Below are 23384 nucleotides of genomic sequence, written 5' to 3'. Positions count from 1 at the left end.
TATAATCCACGATCAATTCTGCCTCCAATCATGTTATATAGGTTTTTTTGTGTTTTTTTTTTTCAAGATAAATTTTGTTCTGTATCAGAGCGAGAAGTCATCTGTGATATTTTGTTTTCATCAATAGTAATGTCTTGAAATTATATGACAACTTCTAACACTAACAGCCATGAAGCGCGCGATCATCACATATACAGTCAGACCATTAAGTTATGTTACTCCCGCACGCACTGCGCACGGGGCTGCTTCGTGCGGCTGCGTGCGGTTTCGCACGGGTGCGTGCGGCTCCGTGCCATTTCGTACGGCCTCGTGCGGGTGCGTGCGCTTCTGTACGCCCCCGTGCGACCCCGTGCGACCTCGTGCGCCTTCGTGCGCCCTCGTGCGCCTTCGTGCGCTCTCGTGCGCCTCCGTGTAAGAGTGGTGGGTCCAGAGGGAGGCGCAACCGGCGCACGCCCCCCCCCCTTTATTTTTCGTTAAAAACAAAAGAAATAAAAAGAAAAAATGAAATGAAATCCGTAAGTGCCAACAGAAATATTAGTTGCGCCCCCCCCCCCTTTTTTTTTTACAGAATTCCTGGATCCGCCCCTGCATACAATCATGTTGTGAAGGGAGACATTCACTATTGAATTTCAGCACCAGTGTAACTAGCTCGTAATACCATACTCGGATTCGGACAGACGGGTTAAGAATTTTGTCTTTGAATCATGATAGTTTTATCGACTGATTTCACTTCATGGGATATTGTCTTATTTGTTGCCACATGGGCCTACTTTTTTCGGCTTTGACTCTTGAAGTAAGCTATCGAACTAACGATAGTTAGGGATACACAGCAACTACAAAATCCTGTTTCACTCCAAGGTTATGATTATGTGCATGAGTGAGTCTGTCTGTCTGTCTATCTCTGTGGAACTGGTATCCACTATAGACGCGAAAAGATTATGAAAGATTGATGAAGCAAATGAAGCCTTATTTCGGCATTCTGTCCACGTCAGATGCGGAAAAAAAGTGTCCGAAGTGCACTTTTTTTGACATCTTGTATTTTATTAGCGTCAGGAGTATACTCGGGCAGAGGTCTATGGGAAATGCGAGTTGTAGCAAAATCAGCAACGGGTTAGACCCTACACGTTGCAACCTATAGACACTTTCGTGCCCCACTTAAGGACATCATTTTTGATGGAAATGTAAGTGGGCATGTTCCTTTGTTCTCAGGAGTGTTGTGTTGTGACAACCTTCATAAGCCTTTTTAGCAGGTCCTCAATTTTCATTTCCATCTTGTCCGAGTAATGAAACAAGATGTATTCCTACTGATCATGTGACACTGTATATGTTACAAAATTTTATCATTATTTTCACGTTTGTATTACCCATGTGCATTGTTTGGAAATGAAAATATAACAGGAATGAATGAATGAATGAATAAGTGACAAGGCTCGTTGCTATGACTCGAGTCCTCACGGTCTTGATTGGGAACTCTAAGACTCGTCTACTCCGTTGTAGGTGCCACGGAAGGAACAACGAATGTGGTGTTGGTCGTGGCAAAACCATGATAGTTCCAGTCTTGCCAGCCCAGATGAAGCCCGACGTAGAAGGAGAAAACGGTGAGTAACGTCTTCAAGTGAGTGCTACCACAAGAGTTTCCGTAGCGCAGCGTGTCCAAGTATCGAATCAACGCGTCCCAGAAGAACTCGTTGCCCTGACGACGTTGCCTGGACAGTGCGAGTCGGAAGTGGGCCAGGAGGTAATTCAAGTCCGTGAAGCTGTGCAGAGCCGCTACCGGTAGGCAGAGGATCAAACACCTTTCCGAAACGATGAGGAGGTCGAGATTGATCACCTTACCGACGTCGGCTTCGGAGAGTCTGTCGCTGAAACTCAGGTAATTCCAGGACACGTGCAGGGCTATCCCCATGAGACAGAGGTTCGTGCACATGAGCATCCAGCGGTGGACGGCGCGGTTGAAGAGGCGCAAGTCTCGGTAAGTTTCGAACATACGAGCCCGACACCAGTCGATGCTGCAATATTAGCAATCGTGGAATATACCCAAAAGAATTAGAAAGGAAAGAAAAATAAAGAATTAGGTGTTTAGTATTCATAGAATTTGATCTTATGGTATACGGCATGATATTTGCTTATGAGCTCAAAATAAATCACATTTTTGTCAACATTTCAGACGGCACAACCTTTTTCCAAAAAAGAAAATTGAAAAATATAAGAAAACGTGTGTATGCAAGGTAGTATTTGCTATTCGATAAAACAAGGAAATAATGTAATACCTTTGTCGATGAACGGAGATTATGTAGGGAAGTTATGATATTATGATCTCGTCTTAAAATCTGCAATGGGTTGCTGCAAATATCAATGTCTTGTAAACGTGAAAATGTAAGATCACGTAGATTTATTGATGTAGGTTGCATTTATATGAAACATCTTCGTATTTTTTATTTGTTTTATTATTACAAAATTTTATCAAATTTGAACTGAACTTTGGTGTACTAGGGCAACAAAGAGAATAATAAAACAAACTTGAATAATATATTGCTTACTCATCAATTATCTAGGGATCCACGTCCTACAAGCTTTGCTTTTTTGTGGATCGCTATTTTCCAAAATTGAAGTTATTTTCTGAAAGCTCGCGAAGTATACATGTATACGCATCGTTCCTTCTGATTATTGTACATATGTTGATGTATATAATTTATTTCGTATATTACATGAACCTTTTGTAAAAGTGTAGACAATATCATTTTATGATATGTATACTTTGCATTACGTTTTGATTTTCTTTGATTGGAAATAAACTATGATTGAACTTGAACTTGAACTTGAAACAAAAGACTTCCGCACACGCTGTAAATCACATTTCGTTTCACCCCACTGCTTCCCTTCGTCTCCTGTTGTTTATAACTTTCTCAAACTTAAAGGGTGTGTACAGTTCTGGTCGAGGTGAGGATTTAGCTTTTAACGTTTTGCCAGATATTCAGAAACCACTCTATGGCTTGTCAAAGAGCATGCAATTCTAAGGGGTATCAAAAGTTTATTTGATGAAAATCGGTTTTGAAATGGCAGAGATATCCAAAAACAAGGTGAAACAAAGAGATCCTAATAAAGTTGTGGCCTGTCGCCTTTTATTATCATCACTTTATCTGATATTTCAGCCATTTGAAAACCAATTTTCATCAAATAAACGTTGAATCCTTCTTAAAATTACGTGCTCTTTCATATTTCTCATTATCTCACTTAAGAATGTTCAAAACATGAATCCCCACCTCAAACAGTACTGTACAGTCCCTTTAAATTATTTCCCTTTTCATCCTTTCTCAATTTTGCCATCAAATTGATCGCATATTGAAGCTTAAATCAGACCTTATAATACCGTTCATTGTTACGCGGTATTTTTTTTTTTTTTGGGGGGGGGGTGGATACGCTTTCCTGTATGTAGCCATAGGCCTACTGCTGTTGTGCTCTGTTCTACGCTTTGTCTGCCTATCGGTTAATTTGGTGACTTGTTATTCTGTGTTAAGATAAATTGATGATTTGTTAATATTTCTGTATGTATCAATAGATATGCAATTTCATATACGACTTACACTATGGGTTTATTGTCTCGGAAAATAACGTCATCTGATGCAATTTCCTTGAACATGATTTCTCTATAGTACAGCTGCGCCCGTATACGATACATCGTCAGACTAACTGTGCTCAATGCTCTTACCCTGATAGCAGAGACACGTCAGAATGACGTCTATTACACGTCAGCGCTGTCGTCAGAAAGACGTCGTAAACTGTCGACACAAATACGCATTTTTGCTCAGATGGAAGACGTAAAAAAGACGTCATATTTAGACGTAAGAAAGGCGTCGTAATATGTCGTCTTAACGACGTAAATGAACAAAGATTAAGGACGTCATTTAGACGTCTTAGACTGACGTCAAAATGTCGTATCTTTGCTCAAATGAAGACGTAAAGAAGACGTCATATTTGTGACGTCTGTCTGAAGTTTAAGCATTCATACAAAGACGTCTTAATAATGTTTAGATTACTACTTTAGAGACAAAATATCACGTCAGAATAACGTCATAAACATGTTGTTTACACGTCAATTTAAGACCTTTCTACGTATATTGATAGAGAAAATAGGCAAAGAAAAAAGACGTCAGTTTGACGTCGTTTTTAAGCCGACATAGATTAATTTTTCCGTTAATTACAAAGTCTAATGAAGGTATGGGCATCTTCAGGTACAATCTTACGAATCTAACCTACCTATCCACCACTCCTAAGTGGTAGTCCTAAGCCCTATGTCTATGCCTACCACCTATTCCTAGTTACTGGACTGATGTGGCAATATATACCCCCGAAAAGTTGCAATGCTTCATGGCATGGTTACTAAACCAGGCCACAATTTTGTGAGAAACCCAATTAAATGTCTCCATAACACAAGTTAGGAGTAGTTCGAATAAGACAAGAATATAATGTACAATTTTGCCACATAAATACCGTAATTATCAATGTTTTCCCTATTTTCACTAGTTTTTTGCATACTAGATTCAATCTTATGAATATTCATTATGGATACGGTAACGAATCGTATGACGTCGTTCTGACATCTTTACGACCAGTCACAAGCATTAAGACTGTTAGAAATTATGTTATATCAATACAATTATGAAAAAAAAAATATTGATGTAGCAACTGTAACATATTCAATTTTAACTTCATAAGTATTTTGATGTCTTTTATCTATTTCCACTATTTTCCAAATATTTATTATAGGTAATCATTTCTATCATTCACACTCAATTACAATTTGAGTATGCCGCTATTGTTTGCTAACTGCGTGATATTTCACACATCTTACACGTAGTACAAAATAAATATTGGGACTATCATTGCGTCTAATTCCTATACATTAAGATACACTTCAAAAATATCATACACGATAATTGCATGTAAATACTCGTCCGTTTTTATGAAAATTCATGATCAATATACAAACCAACAGAAGTCAAGTTCCAGCGTTTACTGGCATCATATTTCCAGTTAGGTTAGTGAGTTTAAACGTACTATTTGTCGTCTACTGACACTGAAGGAAGTGATGTATGATTTCTTATACTATGCATTCATCAGAAACTGACATATCACTACAGTTTGAATGATGATATTTTAGCCAGAGTGTTCTATCTCCATTTAAAGCCTGGACAAAAGTACGGAATCTACACTGTAACATGAGCAATGTTGCAGCTTTTTTTGTGTGTGTATTTTCTTTGTACCGAAAACTCGACGGGCGCCTGACAGGGAAATGATTGCACCTTCCATGCACTTGGTGTGGGTGTGTCTATATATATATATATATATATATATATATATATATATATATATATATGTGTGTGTGTGTGTGTGTGTGTGTTCGTGTGGGTGTTGTATGTTCGTTTGGGTGTTGTGTGTTTATATGCTTTGTGTTTCGGGTTTGGTAGGTGTGCAGTATATCGTTACTTGCAAAAGTCTTGCGCAACACCCAACATGCTGTAATCAAGATCTATTCTGAAAGAAAATGAAAGCGAGGTCAAAGCTGGTCATTGTTCATGTCTGAAAAGTAAACATTCTGGTCATAATCATAAACTTGTCAGACATTGTACAGTTGTACACTCTATTGTTACGTTATTCAAACTTTCAACTTGTGTTATGAACATATATTTTGTATTTCAATTGAGCCTATATATTGTGACCTAGTTTAGTAACTATGTCATAAAGCATTATAACTTTTTTGCCCGGATACTAAAAACGTGTTACAACAGTGTTACAACTATATAGGAATAGGTGGTAGACGTAGATATAAGATAGAGGACATTAGGAGTAGGGTAGGTTAGATTCATATCAGGGTTGAACCTTGAGTTACTCACCATTTTATTAGATCTTGTAATGAAATATTACTTAGCCTAGGGGTCACAACTTAAAAATGACATCAAAATAACGTCCATTTTCTTTATTTACATAAAAAAGGCGTCTATCTTGTTTTCTTTACCAATATACGTTAAAAGGGCATGAATTGACGTGTAAACGACGTGTTTATGATATTATTCCGACGTGACATCTTGTATTTAAAAATGTAATTTACAAGTCGTTAAGAATTTTTAATGCGACCACCAACTGTGACGTCTTTTGGACAACTTCAATTTGAGCAAAACTACGACATTTTGACGGCAGTTTGAGACATATATACTAGTATATGACGTCCACGTTGTTTATATTCGTCAAGAAGGCATTTATTGACGTCAGATCTTGTTTTTAAATTATCAGTCTACACGTCTTTATGACGTCTTTGTATGATCACTAAGACGTCAGAAAGACGTCACAAATATGACGTCTTTTAGATGTCTTCCATTTGAGCGGAAATAGGACTATTTGCCGTCAGCTTGAGACGTCTAAATGACGTCTATCTTCTTCGATTATTTGTGTCAAAAAGACGACATAATACTGACGTGAAATTGATGTCATTCTGACGTGTCTCTAGTATCGGGAAATAAGTCGCTAGTATGACGTGATAAACACTACAAAAAGCAACGTAAGTTTGACGTTAATTATACGCTGTTATTATGACGTCAGAAATATGTCCCAAACTGACTTGAATTTTACGTCTTTAATACGTTAAAATATGACGTCATAAGTACGTCGCAAAACTGACGTAAACTTTACATTATCAATTAGTCGCTAATATAAAGTCATGAAATACGTTGCAAAGCAACGTACATTTTACGTCATTTATACGTCATTAATATGACGTGAAGAATACAGGCAAAACTGGCTTAAACTTTACGTTTTTTGTGCGTCGCTTTTATGACGTCATGAATACGTCGCAAAATTAACGTAAATTTCACTTTATTAATACGTCGCTCATATCAAAGTAAATTTGACGAAAATTAATTAATACGTCGTTTTCATGACGTGCTAAATACGTCGCTAAGCAACTTAGATCTTACGTCATTAATACGTCGATAATATGACGTGAAAATATGAATCAAAATTGACGTAAATTTTACGTCATTAATACGTCACTAATGGTACGTTCCCACTGCCGATCAGATCAACTCGATCAATCCCGATCAAGCTTTTTTGGCCTGGTCGGGCTCGCTCGGCATTGGTATTCGGGGTCGATCTACCTTGATCGGCATCGCTCCTGCTTCCTTCACGATAATTTTGGACATGTCCAAAATATTCGAGTAGGAAGCCCGAACACAAACAGCTCGGGTAGTGATCGAGAAAAGATCGAGCTTATCGGGAATCGGTCGTATAGAAATCTAGTGTGGTCGGGACGGATTTTTCCCCGAGCTCAGTTCCCGATCATCTCGAGTTATACTCGAATGCGACACGATTGATTTCAGATCATCTCGATCCAGGATTCATCAGTTTCATGAATAACTCGACCGCTGCACGACCGCTTCAGGACTGCTGTCGATTGATACTCGACTAAACTCGATCATGCTTCGACCGGCACTCGATCAAATACCGAGCACTTTTTGATAGTCGTTGCAGCAGGTGCAGACGTACTTTCTTAGCACTCATTTATTGTTCATGAAAATATATGCAGTCCTTGATCACGTTAAAAAGTTAAGTGTCGTCAGTATCTTCAGCCACTCCGGGCCCACTGAAGAAAAGAAAAGGGCCACGAAGAGAGAAAAGACAACAAATCCTAAACAGCAGACATGGTAGAATTAGACTTTCCAGACAAAAATTTCAGAAGAAAGAAAGGAAACACGACTGAAACTGAGAAAAATTCGGTATTCTGGCAATATGACTGTAACGTGAAAGGAAATTTTCTAGATTATCTACTTTAGTTATAAACTGAGAAATGTTTCTTGAATTCTATTGCTAGCTTGTCTGTTTCAAAGTTGAAGCTGATTACGTTGATATAAAATCTATTTCTCACGCTGACGTGTTAAAACGGTAGTTGTAACTTAGATTCATAAATCCTCAGTGACTTACTTTACTTTTATTTACGTAGATGTTACACTTTTGCTTCGCTTAATAATGTTTCTTTCTTTTTTTCATTGAGAGTTGTATGTACATACACGCATTTGTAGCTTGAAGTCCACCTTGATATCGATTGGCTGGGATGAGTTGACAAAAAAAATAAAAAACCAAGATTTTCATCATTTTTGCTAATGTAAAATGTAATATTGTTTTAATTTTCATAATAATGTACTCTGTTCCACATATCAGCACACTTCATGAATTTAGAAATTAATGTGATACATGTATTTCCTTTTACACACTCTTGGGCTTATACTTTATCAATGAATACATACATATTTTGCATTCACGTTTTCATTCTTAAATAATGAGAACAATAATGACAAAGCTAACACGACTAAATAGGGTTGTAGGACAGTCATTTTTTAAACTCTATATAATGGTGCATTTATGGGCATATAGGCCTATGTTTCATTTTAGACCAAGTTAATTTCAGCCCACCTATATGTAATGCACTTACGAAGTCAACGCTCACAATGGCTCCTCCATCTGGACAAGTTGCCAAGAAGGGTTCCAAGAAAGCTGCCAAGGCTCCCCGGCCCAATGCCGACAAGAAGAGGCGTAGGAAGAGGAAGGAGAGCTACGGCATCTACTGGCGGTGTAATGTTTTTTTTTTTTCACGAGAGATCAAACTTTGATTTGCTATTCTTCACATCCAATGCAAATATTGAATGCATATGAACGAACCTATTATATTATACATGGTGTCCCGGCAGACAGAATGCTACAAAACTGTCTCTTATTTAAAAAGATATGAGCGACTGAATGAAATCGTTACATTGTTCAATAGGAAAAAACACCTCAAATTCTATTTGACACAATGATAATCAATCTTTATGCAGGCGCTTTGACCTCTATGAAAATTTGTGATCTACAAAATCTGTAACTTTGGGCACTGATATCCTACTTGACTGAGCGATAGTGCAGCCGTAAAAACTGATAACGAATGCGTCAAAAAGTAACTACTAAAAAAGGATAAAATGAATGAATACAAGTGAATTCATTTTTTTTTTGGGGGGGGGGGTACCTTTTTGAGTGGCTCACAAACAGAGTGATCAGTCTTTATTATCGTTTTTTTTTTTCAGGAAAAATGACTATATAATCGAAACGCCTGCGCGAGAATTGATAATTGTGGTTTCAAAATAGGAAGTGTTCTTTTATCAACTATAGGTTTTCCCGGCCAATTTCGTTCTTTTGTCAGTCCAATTCCTAATTGATGAATTCAATTTAGCAAAATATAGCATAGATGACATGTTCGGAAGTTCAATTTTATGATCTCTTCATTCAAATTCATTTTGGAGCATTCAAATTACCTTTAGCCTCATTCTAATTAACACTTTTTCAATTGAAATTCGTAAAACAAGCACAATTTTGTTTTTCGTTCATTCAGTTTAGAATTATATAGTCACGTGATCACAGACATGCTGCTCTCGTTCATTCAAATTCATTTTGGCAATCAATTTAAACATCTTTTGCATTTAATTTAGCACGCAAATTTATGGTTTGGTTCTTTCTTTTTTTTTAACATAGTTATTGTTTTCCAAGCGTCATTACGTTTCATATTTTCGTACTCATATTAGACATTTTGGCACCATTTTTTTTTCTTTAATGTGCTTAGTGACTCTTCAAGTCCGAAGATAATGCAACATGTGCATGGCCACAACTTATCTCGCCGTTGAGCGCTTTATTCCGTGTGTCGGCCACTTCTAGGAAGTCAAGGTTATGATCATCAAATATTCCTATAATTCTTTTTCTGTCCCCTTGACAAAATTGTAATACGTCTGTTTCTAACTTGTGCCGTCATGACTGGAAGAAGATGAAGTTAAACTATGTAATAGTATTGGTACATGTAGACCTAAAATGGCATGTATGAAAGAAAAGGGGCGTTACAGAACAGCAGACTCGAGTAATGGTAAAAAATACGATACTTTTACTGCTTAACAGTGCGTGGATGAAACAATAAGTCACATAGAAATACGCGTCTAAATGTTATCAACTTTTCAAAAAAGAAATAACATGGCATTAATTTGAATGAACATGTTAGGGATTTGACTGCCCATACGCGAAATTGATGACTGAAGTACCCCTTTCGCCAATGCTGGCGAATTTGAATGACTGAAAAGCACGTGCCAATTTGAAAACCCGTTTTACGAATTCGAAAGGCACATGTGCAAATCTCATGGATCGGAATGCTAATTGAACGAACAACTTGCAATTTTGAATGAAAGAATGTGCAGTGATGAGGATTTCGCTAAATTGAATGAACCTTTTATCAAATGGACTGACAAAAGAGCGAAATTGGCCGGGAAAACCTATACCAAAGATAATCATTTCTTTCGTTCATTCATGCTTTTGCAATTAATAGTCAGTTTTATAGCACTCTTTTGGTCCATGCCGTATTCAAGTATAAATACTGAATTGTCTCATATAACCAAACGAATAACTGTAACCAATTCTTCTTTCACTCGATCACTGTACGAACCTGCCGACCCGTTCGATGCAAGATCTTACACAGATCGTGTCATGTCGAGCTGGTCTAAGAAGTCTAGTAGAAATCGAGTATTGACCGTGTAGCGATCGTGTATTGATTGTGTGTAGATCGGGATGTTCGAGTAGAGATCTGTGTGGTTGTCGAGGAGAGATTCTGGAGATGTCGAGAATGGTCGGGTGTGGATCGTACAAGATCGAATAGCGGTCGGGAAGGGATCGTTTTGAAGGACGATCGAGCATTTGGTTGGGATTGCTCTGGTAAAAATAGGTGATCGGGATTGATCTCGCTTGATCGAGTTGATCTGATCGGCAGTGGGAACGGGGTATAACAATTGGTAAAACATATGACAGAAAAGTGACGTAAACTTTAGGTCGAGATCCCTAACATGATCACTTTCTGATCATTGTATGACGTGCGACCAGTTTGACCAGTTGCGACCAATAAATTAAGACGTCTTTTCGACGTGAGTCTGCTTTGTGGGTATACGTAGGTGTAGCCTTAATTCACTTACCAGTCTTTGTTACGATGGATGAATATGAGGTTGATTTCCAGCTCTTGCTCGAAAGACTTCCTCATCAGAGATAGAAACATGCAGAAGATGCCAAAATGGTACCACATAAAAATGGACGCGATGAACTCGAATGTACCCCACCCTTCACGGTAAGAGAGGATGTTAAAGGTCACTTCGAATCCGATGTTGATGACTATCCAGATGAGGAGGACAGCGAGCCAGCGTCGTGGTCCTCGCTCTTTGTTGACGGCTGCTGTACAGACGTACTGGAGTCGTCGGGTAACGTAATCCTGATGCAGTATAGGGTACCAGTCACTCTGCTTGACCCCGATCTTGTGGATATCAATCGGGTATTGGCCGCCTGTCAGGGTTTGGGCAGTAAATTTGTAGACAGAATTGAATTTGTACTCTCTTCACATTGATCATATTTCTTATGGAGACGAAATAATTCATACTTCAGACAATCACAATTAAGTGAACATCCGAGATGATGTCATAAACGCTGTTAAAAATAGTTGTTCGTAAGAAAATAATGTATTTTGACTTCGGAGATAATCATATTCGTGTAATCACGTATAAGCCTATCATAAGGTGATTTTAAGAGTATAACTCAAGAAAAAAAAAAAGTAACTGAAAGGATATACATCTTTGAATGAAAGGTACACTACTCCTTAGTATTATAGAAGTAGGCCCCTACTGATAATCGGAACGATAATGGAATCATTACTGAATCAGATCTCATATGTATAACAAAGTTTATTAGACCTGTTTCCCCCACCTACCCTTTGAGTATGAAACGAGGTTGGAATAGGAAATGATGAAAGTCGGTGAGCATAGAGTAAGCCAATAGGAAAAGAATGAGATCATTTCCAGTACATCCTTCTTCTTTCCAAACATGTCACAAATCCCGTATACCGAGACAATTGTCGAAGCGATCACATGGATGCAGACTGCAACAAAGGAAATAGCGCGAACAGAGCCTCGATGACTCGCTGCAGGATCTTTTAAGAAAGAAAGAGAGAAGAGAAACAACTTCAAGACGTTATCATTACCATCATTTCATACACATATTTCCTGCAGTGTTAAATGTTTAATATTTTCTCACCGTCAGTGAACCTTGAAGCCTCACAATATTGTGTGTCGTATTTCAACGAGTAAATGCAGGGGTGTAGAAGTGAAACCTCAAAGTTTTCACTCATGTACACAGCAGCTGCCTGTCAAAGATGCATGTACTAGAATTTGGGACGTGGAAGAAAGAGAATGGCATGTTATAAAAGGGAAAGAAGATGCCTTCTTATGGTAATGTAGTACAAAACTAAGAAAGAACAGTCAGGAAAGCATCTTGAGTATGATACAATGCTCGTTATGACACGAAACATCCAGAGAATAATTCATTGTAAGTCGGTAGGACATTATCGTCTCCCAAATCACAGCTCCCATTATAAGCTGAATATTGGGTGTCTAATGTGCTGTAATAACCTCGCTTCTCAAGAAAAAGTTGGTACTTCATCATAATTGGTGCATTATGACAATTCATAACACCTATTATATTTGTCAAAGCTTGTGTTACAATGTATGCATTGGAATCATAAATAGCCCTGCTCTACCAAACCTGGGATTTTGAAAGATGGTATTGGTATGCGGTGACATTACATTCAGTTTAGGAGATAGAAACCTATTCCAAGACGGTAATAGATAGCAGCTTCGTTTTATGGGAATAAAGGACGTTTTATCTCATGCTCTCATGTCAATGTAATGTATCGATTGCTTACACTTTTTTGATTGGTAGATCTGCGAGTTATCCGCTCATTACCATCGGCTTTCTGTGAGTTTAATTTCCCTTGAATTATCATTTAGTCTTTATGAACTTGGTTATTCTACTTCGTACAGCCTAATTTATTCGGAATCATGTCTGGGTTGTACACCTGCCACCGATCAGAGAACGCCACACATTCAAAGTATTGTGTCCTTATTCAGATGCAAATGAGTACATGTTCATGTAGTGTGTATATGTAGCCTGCTCACATCCGTACACGTCAGTGTACATTTTGCGGCCGACCAGAAGAACTACTAAAGATGGAAGACCTGCAAGGCGATATTGAACGGCTGCTCAACGAACCATGTTCTCCAATACCGGGCAACATGCAGCTGGCGAACGACAACCCAGGCGGCAAGCTGAGAGGTCCCAAGGGCCGAAGCAAGAAGACGCCACGCCCACAGGCAGGGGCGCATCCCCCCGAAGCATCTGCTGTAACTACAGCGGCAGGCGCTATCCCTGCCCCAACCCTTTCAGCAGGCGTGATCCCTGCTGGCTCCCTGGCGGGCGCGATCCCCGCCCAGATGACGGCACCAGCGGCGTTGGGCGTACCCCCCAACGAGTCCTGCTCCACGTCTCGCTTCTCGGAACTCGCTACTGCCGTTTCCACACTGCAGTCCACGGTCATGTCTTTGCTGGACACCCAAGCCCCTCCAGCACCGCAAGAGCAACCACCCCGTGACGACGACATCGACATGGAAATTGAAGATCTGGTTCAGCAGGACAGCGGGGTTCTCGGCGAGTTCTCTGATATGGTGGAACACCAGAGCGAACCCGTGGGAGCAGCCGTGAGCGACAAGCTCGCTAACATTGTGAACAAGCTCATTCGGCTGAAACTGTAAGAAAACACTCTGAAATCTAAGCAGGAGTCATATCCAAGGCCTGCCAACTGCGATGCCGTTGCCACTTGCAGGGTTAACCCAGAAGTATGGCACGTACTAAAAACCGAAACACGAGTGACAGATTCGAAACTACAAAAGGTGCAGACCCTTTTTTTGACGGCAACGACGCCCCTTGCGAGAGCAGCGGACGAGCTGCTATCGCAAAATACAACCCTTTCCTCCCGGGCGGCCAAACTCATTCTCGACGGTATTGCCCTAATCGGAGCAGCAAACGTCGAGCTGAATGCGAAACGAAGGGATTTCATCCGACCCAAACTCAGCCCGGCGTTCCGCCCGCTGTGTTCCGAAGACATAGCGCAGAAATCATCCACGTTTCTGTTCGGGGACGACCTCCCACAAAAGTGTAAAGAACTTCGTGACACCGAGAAGCTGGGAATGAGTGTTCGCAACACCAGCCTCCCGAAGAGGAGCTTCAGGCAGGCGTATAGGGACGCCTACCCGAGGAGACACCCCACCCCGGACGATACGATCCGTACCCGCAACGGAGGAACGACGGTCCCTCCTCTTCGAGTTTTCGACCCAGGCAGCACCCGAACTTCAGCGGCCGACGGGCGCCGACATATCGCGGTCGTCCAGCCAGAGCAACCCGAGGTCGGGCGAGTAACTCGTCCACAGGACGGAGTGAGTAAATTGCCTTCAAAGACTTCGACTCCCCCGGTCGTGGGAGGTAGGCTGGCTCAATTTGCGGATAGTTGGAAGCTGATTACGTCTGACCAGTGGGTCTTAGACGCTATACAACACCACCATATTGAATTTGACCATTTGCCTTTTCAAAATTTTGTTCCAAACGAAATAAGTTTTTCACCCCGTGAAACTACCATTATCGACCACGAAATTATGAAGCTTCTCAATAAGAACGCAATTGAGCCATGCCTCCACCAAGACGGGGAGTTCGTATCTAACATTTTCATAACGCCTAAAAAAGATGGATCTTTTAGGCCCGTCATTAACCTGAAAGGCCTGAACAAGTTTGTTTCATATCATCATTTCAAAATGGAGACTTTTGAATCGGCACTCCTCCTTGTAAAACCAAGTTTTTTCGCTTCTATCGATTTGAAAGATGCGTATTTTAGCATACCGATAGCATTAGAACACAGGAAATTTCTTCGCTTTCAATGGAAGGGCAAATTGTTTCAGTTTTGCGTTCTGCCCTTTGGACTGAGCAGTGCCCCCCGAGTGTTCACAAAAGTACTAAAACCCCCAATAGCTGCCCTCCGCAATTTAGGATATGTATCATGTAACTACATCGATGACGCCCTACTAATCGCTCGTAGCTACGACGACTGCACGGCGAACGTTAAGAACCGAATTGAACTTTTCGAGTCACTTGGATTTGTCATTAACAAGGAAAAGTCCGTGCGCGAGCCCCGCACCAATATTGAGTTTCTGGGCCTATTATAGATTCAGGAACTATGACAATCAGCCTCCCAGAAAGAAGGAGCGACACCATATTCCAAGCATGCATTTCTTTGGTAAATAAACGAACAACGAAGATACGCTTGCTATCTCGCGCTATTGGGCTCGTCCTCGCAGCGGAAATCGCTGTTCCTTGTGGGGCAATTTTTCGGAGAGATCTTGAAATTGAGAAAAATACTGCTTTGCAATGCAATCAAGGGGATTTTGAAGCTGTCATTTTCCTGTCAGATACGGCACGTCATGCCCTCCAATGGTGGGCATCAAATTCAAGTAACTCATTTTCACCTATCTCGCGAAACATTGACCTGGAATTCGAGACAGACGCATCTCTCGAAGGCCGGGGCGTCTACTGCCCGACTAACAAGCGCAGCACGCACGTACAATGGAGCTCCGGAGAAAGGAATCTCCACATTAATAATCTCGAATTGCTTGCAGTCCTTTTTGCCCTCCAATCACTATGTTCAAACGAATCCGGTATTAACATTCGTGTTAAATCAGACAATGTCTCAGTAGTGTCGTGCATTAATCACTTCGGGACTTGCCATTCCCCCGAGTTACATAATATCTCGCGCACAATCTGGCTCTGGTGCCTAGACAGAAACATCTGGCTTTCCGCCGTACACATTCCTGGCGTTGAGAACTCAATAGCAGACGGCTACTCGCGCAATTTTAATTTGAATACTGAGTGGATGCTCGCAGCGCATATATAATTGTCGACTCACTCTCTGAACTATTTTTCACACCAGAGGTAGATTTATTTGCATCGCGCCTGAATTTCCGCATGGCTCCTTATGTTTCTTGGCGCCCTGATCCCGAAGCCATGGCAACCGACGCATTCTGTCTCGATTGGGGCGCTTTCGCAGCAGCCTTTCCCCCTTCTGCCTAATGAGTAAAATTCTACGGAAATTATCTAATGATCAGGCCCAGGCCATCATAGGTTTTCCCTTGCGGAAGACACAAAGTTTAGTATCCCAAGTTAATGAGTATGCTAGTAGACTACCCAGTGATTCTGCCTCCTGCTAACCAAATTTTATCTCTCCCTTCCTCCGACAGCCAACATCCGCTATCACATCACCTGACGTTATGTCATGTCATGTGTCCGGGAACGCCTACGCATCAGAGGCCTTTCACATGCAGCGTCCGAGATCATCATGCGGTCATGGAGACAGTCAACTCAGAGGTGCTATAACTCGGCATATAGGAGATGGCGCCGTTTCTGTTGTACGTTGAAAAGCGATCCACTTTGCTCGGATGTAAGCATCGTTCTTAATCTTCTGGCGGAGGACTTTCACGCTGGTGCAGCATACAGCACTCTGAATAGTTTACGCAGCTCATTATCTCCGTTTCTGCTCCCGTGTGACGGCCATCCAGTGGGATCACACCCACTCGTAACGAGATTCATGAGGGGGGTCTTCAACTCTAGACCACCGCGACCTCGATACAACTCTACCTGGGACGTCGCTGTGGTTTTGAATTACCTTCGCACGCTCAGTCCTAACGACAAGATTTTACTAGAACAGCTGTCTCACAAACTCGTCATGCTCATTGCCCTCGTCTCCAGTCAGAGAGCCCATACTATAGCCTACATAGTTCCACATGACTCATCGGTCTCCAGGTCATCAGTCACCTTCTCAGTCAACCACATCACTAACACTAGCAGGCCCGGGAAACTCGCTACGACGATACAGCTGTTAGCATACCCAGAGGACGACCGCATCTGCGTTCTCCAAACGTTACGCGAATATCTTCGCAGGACGGCAAGTTTTCGAAGCGGGAATCGGTACCTCATCCTCTCTGTCAATCGCCCTCATCGCAACGTTTCCCCCCAAAACGATTAGCCGATGGCTTAAAGGCGTCCTCCAGTCAGCCGGTATCGACACAGCTACATATAAAGGGCACAGTACTCGCGCCGCCTCTACGAGTGCCGCTCTAAGAGGCGGGACGGATATAGACACAATACTGTCCACAGCAGGATGGAGTTCTGCTAGAACTTTTGCGAGATTTTATCGGAAGCCTATCGAACTGAAGAAAAAGTCACTTGATATTTCATCTCTCTTGTAAGAGCCATGTTATTTTTTGCTCTGCTCAATCTCACGAGTCATAAGACGGGCAATGGAGCCCCTGCATGAATAAAGTTTGACCATGCCCGAACAAATTACTCGGCTTGTTGAGTCTCATTCAACCATCGTCTTTGAAATCCCAGACATGATTCCGAATAAATTAGGCTGTACGAAGTAGAATTAACAGATTAAACGAGATTTAAATGAAATTTAACTTTGAAGTTTAATCATAATTCTACGAAGTACTAAGCCTAATATGAGGAATCATGTCCCATCCGATAGTACGGTTCATCCCGTCTCCTGACGTGAATGAGTGCTACGTAATTCATGAATGGGATCGAGTTGTGATTGCGAGAATGAATTTCTTGCCCGCCCCTTTTACTGTGGTTGAATGAGTCTGACTTTAAATACTGACGTGTACGGATGTGAGCAGGCTACTTATACACACTACATGAGCATGTACTCATTTGCATCTGAATAAGGACACAATACTTTGAATGTGTGGCGTTCTCTGATCGGTGGCAGGTGTACAACCCAGACATGATTCCTCATATTATAGGCTTAGTACTTCGTAGAATTATGATTAAACTTCAATGTTAAATTTCATTTAAATCTCGTTTAATCTGTTAATTCATCAGCATTCTTGAAACTGGTAGATGAATGAATTTTCACGGAAACGGCCACCATGCAGACTTTGTAAATGTGGTCCATGGGTAACTCTTCACTGAATACACAGGGTGTTTGAAGAACGTAACCAATGAACCGCGACGGCTTCACAGTCCCTCAAAGGTAGTCCGGACAATGAACATGATGAGGAAGAAGTGCGTCCCCGTCAGACATCACAGCTGATGTCCACGGACTCACACCGAGGACCTAAAGACTGAAAGTTGTTAGTTCTTGGTCTCATCTATTTTTTTTTTTGAAAGAAAAAAAGACTTTTTTTGAAAGGTCGCGCGCCTGACAGGCAGCCGTCTTACGAACTTTGTCTCCCAAAATCACTTCATATCGAAAATATTCTTGTGTCAACCTACTTGAATCAAGTATCAATGTGTTCGTTAATGCATCGTGACCTCCTTGGATCTTATTCGTGGCACTTTGGAGTCGCTTTTTCTTTGATTTAACGTTTCTTCAAGCACTTGGTCTCGCTACCTCCAAGCTCAAGTTGATTTGCCATCTGTTTCTACACGCTTGTTCGCTTTACGTGTTATACAACATCGGGCATTGGATTATCAGCCCTTTTCTTAAGAAGCAAAAGAACTCAACCCTCTTCTAAAGATCGTGACAATGAACGAACCGCTCCGATGGGTTTCTTCAAGGCATTGATTCTTGTCTACACGATACTCCTGGTAAGCGAATGCGAATGTGCTGTTTGTGTCCGCCATGATGACCATTCGCTCTATCCGTCCTTCCGTACAAAAACAGCTAACTGTTACGCTCGAAAAGATACTTCAACGCCCCGGTAGGATATTATGCGAACTCATGTGCCACATTCAACATTCCTTTGATATGCTGTGGTGATATTAAATCGAACCCTGGGCCCGTGTATCGAGCTCCGTGTACCTCACATCTTCACGATGAATTACCTGCGAGTAATGGATTTACATACAACTTGACCAAACTGTATAGCTTGGCACATTTACCTAGCCCGTATCTCTCCGAGAAAACCTGGAACACCATTAAAGAACTTGGCATTAGAAAGAAATTACCAACTCATCGAGGTACTCGTGCAGGGAGAAGGAAAAGCAAGCATTTTCGCAACCATATACCAACGGTCAATGAAGTCTACAGGCAGAAAAGAGACGTTTCGAACAGAACCTCGAATGCACAAAACCTAATTCGAGTCCATTCCTCTCGTCTTTCAAGCAGTGGTGATCATTGTAAGTTATCGTTACCGTCTTTCCTACTACTCAATGCACGTTCACTACCTAACAAATTTGACGAACTCGAGTCCACCATTCTCGAACACAACATCGATCTCTGTGCAGTCACTGAAACTTGGTTTCGGCATGATTTACCCACTGAACTTGTGTCGATTCACGGGTACTCTGTGTTTGTTAAATCAAGAGTGAATCGTGTCGGAGGAGGGGTTGCCTTTTACGTGAAACATGACCTGTACCCTTCTTATCCAAGTGACATAGTTGTGCCTGATGACTTAGAGGTAACTTGGATTCGTCTTCGCCCTACTCGTTTACCCCGGGATGTTTCTTGTATATTCTGCGCTGTTATTTACTACGCACAGCCTGACACAACGACAGCGAACAGACTGACTGAACACCTTCTAACCAGTATCGACACGCTGTTGACATCCCATCCTGATGCTGCTTTCCTTCTATCAGGCGATTTCAACCAGCTAGACGTGAGACCTCTTTTGACAGATAACCGATTCATTCAAGTGGTTAATCAACCTACCAGAGGTGACCGCATATTGGACAAAATTATCAGCAACGTGAACCAATATTACTGCAATGTTCAAATCTTGTCTCCGATTGGAACATCTGACCACGCGACAATACTTTGGCAGCCTCACTCCCCATGGCAAAAGACAAGCAACATATCCAGTCTTCGCGTGTTTTCCCCTATGTCAATACCGATGTTTGAAACTCATGTTAGTATTATGTGAATGTTTACAAGGCAGACTGCTATGTTTCTGTTTTCGGGGTATTTTTTTTTCTAAGTCTCACATATCTTCCCTCGCATCTGCTATAGTTTTTGGTTACATTGATTCCTCTTACTCTTCACTAGACTATATAACACTCCTCTTCTTCTCACCTTCTTTCTCCCTTGCATAGTTATCCCTCCGTTCTTTTGCGCGTTCTCTCTCTCTTCTTTCTGAATACATTTACGGTTGTATCTTTTGTTTCCAAGAGAATGGTACGGTTACTGTTTCGATTGGGCTTACGGGTTCCAATGTGTGTGTGTGTGGTTTTTTTTCTGTTTTTTTTTTTTACGATGCTTTCGAGATAATGCGAAATATTTTATTTGATATGAAAGAGTGTAAATTTTATGGAGGAATTTGATTTATTTTATGAAAATATGTATATTTGTAATTCTGTTAATTGTTCTAGTCTTTGTACACTTGATAATTTCATCAATTCCATTTTTTCTTCCGCGGACTGTTTATATCTTTATTATGATATGATTCATTTTATGGAATTGTTAATTTATTTTTTAATACTTCAGCATTTTGAAGTAATGAACAGGTGCATCCAAATGATTGAACTTATAAATGTATCTTAACTGATGATATTTATTTTTTTTTTCTTACGCGGACTCCCGCTTTCTCTTTTTCTCCCACCCTCATTTCTGCCTCCATAATCCCTATCAGTCTGTCTGTCTTTCTTCCCCTCCTCACTTCCTCTCGAGTCCATATCCGACTGATTATAATATAATGTGTTCATAATGGAAATGCTCCTTGTAATTTTATCATTATTTTATGTATATTGTGTATGTGTTATACTTTTGTAACATCGTGCAATTCAGTCTCTGACTGCAATGCGATCGAAATAAAACCATTATTGAATTGAATTGAATTGAATTGAATCTACTGCCAGTAACATCAATCCGTCATCGAAGCACTTTAAAAGAGATAAAAATGTGACTTTATACACAGAATAATTTATTATGTGATTACCTTGATTTTCTGCTGGTGTGATTGGCCGAGCATCCCCATCCCAGAGCAGACTCTCACAAACACCACAGCTTGCGTCAGATGCTGAGGGTTGACGACGAGTTGTATACCCGCTGTCGAGTGACATATGCCCGACATCCGACATCGACCTGTCGACCTCAAGATTCCGCGTCATTTCTTGTCTGTAGCTACTCGGTTCGTTGGTGGACTTGTCATTATCGGTTTTATTCCCGCACCCCGATGATGCGTCATCAGTCCGACGTCGGACTCTGCTTCTTCGGCGGTTGTCGACGACGTAACTTCCAAGTGGTTCTCTACGCGAGGTCGGTCTGGGATATTTCGAATACACCCACCCAGCCACATCTTTCATTTCCTTCGTCTTCCGCATATCCGAATCTGTTAAATTGTAGTGTGTATCCGCAGGAAGCAGGACCTCTCTGAGTCCATCGTAATCATCATTCCCGTCGTCATGGTAGAACGCGCAACATGTTTCCCTCGATATAGGGATAGGATAGTCCATAACTGGGTAGCTGTTGAATTCCTCGCAGTGATATCCATTCTGGCTATGGCACGGTGCCATTGTGGGGATCGGATCGTTGTTTATTGCGTCAGGGATTTTTTCTTCCCTCAGACATCGGTCGCAACGGGGCTTGCTGTTAATTTTCTGTCCTCGATAAATGGCAACGAGTTGGAAATTCCACTCCATCAGACGAGACCATCTCCTAACCTCGCTCATTTTGTCTTCCTATTTTTTTTTCCCTTTTCTTAGTTCCTGCTACACTAAATTGATTTTAACGTGTTTCAATTTTCTTGATATGGGATGTTATGTTTTTTTTTTTTTCCGGATACTAGAGACTGCTAGAGACCGGAGACTATTTGACAAGAAGCTTTCTTCAGAAGTCAGCCCTACCAATGCCTACTAATTAATGACATAGGTCCGCAATCAGCACACTTAGCATTTACACTTCCTCTTTTGCAATAATACTTCACCACCATACACTGACTGTTGTGATTTCACTTTTGATTTGCATGGAGTATATCATTTTCATCTTGCAATTAGATCCTCCATTGATTAGTGAAGCTTTTTGTCACTCTGTCTCAACTTTCCATCGTGAATAATGTAAAGGAAGTCAACCGTGTACTGTCCATTCCTCCAGCAGCCTATAAGATATAAAATAGGGGAATTTTATTTCACGACTTTTGTGTGTATGTTCACCTTTTCTTCTGGGGTTAGTGGAAGGTGGAAAGATGTCGGTTATGACAATAACAACCCTCAAATGAGTACACAGTGTTGAGCTTTTGTTGACTATGTAGGAATTGTTGACACGAAAAGAAATACGTTTATGAGTGGTGTATATTTATCCTATACAAACACCACACACGCACACACACACACACACACACAAAGTCCTTGCCCGGCGGTACCGTTACAGTTTGCTATTCTCTTCCTGTCTTTGCTGAGCAGGAAAGAGAATATAGGCCTGAGAGATTGAAATCACCTACCAAAATGGAATCTCGTCAATATTGCAGTGCACGTTGGTGTTTGTGGCGTACACGGGCAGGAAGAGGGAAGGTCCTTAGAGATGTAAAATTATTTATTCGGATACGTAAATGTACGTAAATCCAACGTGACAAACTTTCAAGCGAACTCCAGATTATTTGGATTGTCAACATGCATATAGCTTTATTCACAAAAGCCCATCAAAGAAAGGCCGAAAAAGTGGAGCCCTGAAATACAAACAGACAGAATCACACATTCCATGGTTTATCAAGTACCACTTACACATAATACAACTCTACGAGATGAAAGCTTAAAGCAATTAGCTCACATATTCCGTTGTTAATTGTACTCAACGAACAGATCTTCTTCTGCTTGTATCTCCTGATCGGCTTTATTTCATGGTCCTCGCGACAAACATTGCATTTCAAATCTACTCCCATCGATTAATATCTACAGATCACTCAAAGAAGACATAAATACTAGCTAAACTAACTTTACTAGCTATACTAACTAAACTGGGGAAACACACGTAATGATAGACATCAACGTGCAATTAAACTCCGTAATTAGTGTGATCTAAGTGCTCGTTCAGCGCTGTCGGTTGGCTGTCTAGTGTAGGTCTATAATATATCACACTTGGAGAAGTCGTGGAAAGAAGAATAACAGCGAAGAATGAAATGGAGTAACATATACAACAGAATCAAGCCAGTTGCATCATGACACGTCTCTGTGTGCACAGTCCACCATCATTACTACATGTACAAGAACTATAAACATCAAATAACACATTTGTAAATGGTAAGCTTGAATGAATATGCTGCAGTTTTGCGGGTAAGGATGATTGTGCTAACCAAAACTGTGTCCACTTGGGAAGGTCTGATGTGCAACATTGTATGCCTGCATGGACTTTATCCTAAACTATACTATGTTATTGGCGCATAATATAGTATCACAATCATTGGAAACTAATGGCTAACGTGTATAACGTAACAACCGCAAAATAGATTTAAAAAAAAAGAATTAGAAAAGCAGTTTTA

General features: G+C 40.9%; 1 protein-coding gene and 1 pseudogene across 1 annotated transcript; one reads left to right on the top strand and one right to left on the bottom strand.

Annotated features, from left to right (window-relative positions):
• Positions 1-1483: 1483 nt before the first annotated feature.
• On the bottom strand, positions 1484-21582 carry LOC140239557 (uncharacterized). Its single transcript, XM_072319391.1, has 4 exons — positions 20850-21582; positions 11807-12025; positions 11025-11385; positions 1484-2009 (listed from the first exon to the last, which is right to left on the bottom strand). The coding sequence occupies exons 1-4, from the start codon at positions 21580-21582 to the stop codon at positions 1484-1486; spliced, it is 1839 nt and encodes a 612-aa protein (XP_072175492.1).
• LOC140240161 (uncharacterized) lies at positions 13365-16996 on the top strand (annotated as a pseudogene).
• Positions 21583-23384: the final 1802 nt, after the last annotated feature.

This window comes from Diadema setosum, chromosome 16, assembly GCF_964275005.1.
Source record: "Diadema setosum chromosome 16, eeDiaSeto1, whole genome shotgun sequence".
In the NCBI taxonomy this organism is placed as follows: Eukaryota; Metazoa; Echinodermata; class Echinoidea; order Diadematoida; family Diadematidae; genus Diadema; species Diadema setosum.
The sequence above is the reverse complement of the archived record's forward strand: the minus strand, read 5'-3'. Positions and strand labels throughout refer to the sequence as shown.

Coding starts and splice junctions, on each gene's coding strand:
- LOC140239557 (XM_072319391.1), bottom strand. CDS start 21,582: ATGAGCGAGGTTAGGAGATGGTCTCGTCTGATGGAGTGGAATTTCCAA. Junction 11,386..11,806: donor CCTCGTTTCATACTCAAAGG/GTAGGTGGGGGA, acceptor AAACCCTGACAG/GCGGCCAATACCCGATTGAT. Junction 2,010..11,024: donor ATCCATCGTAACAAAGACTG/GTAAGTGAATTA, acceptor CTAATATTGCAG/CATCGACTGGTGTCGGGCTC.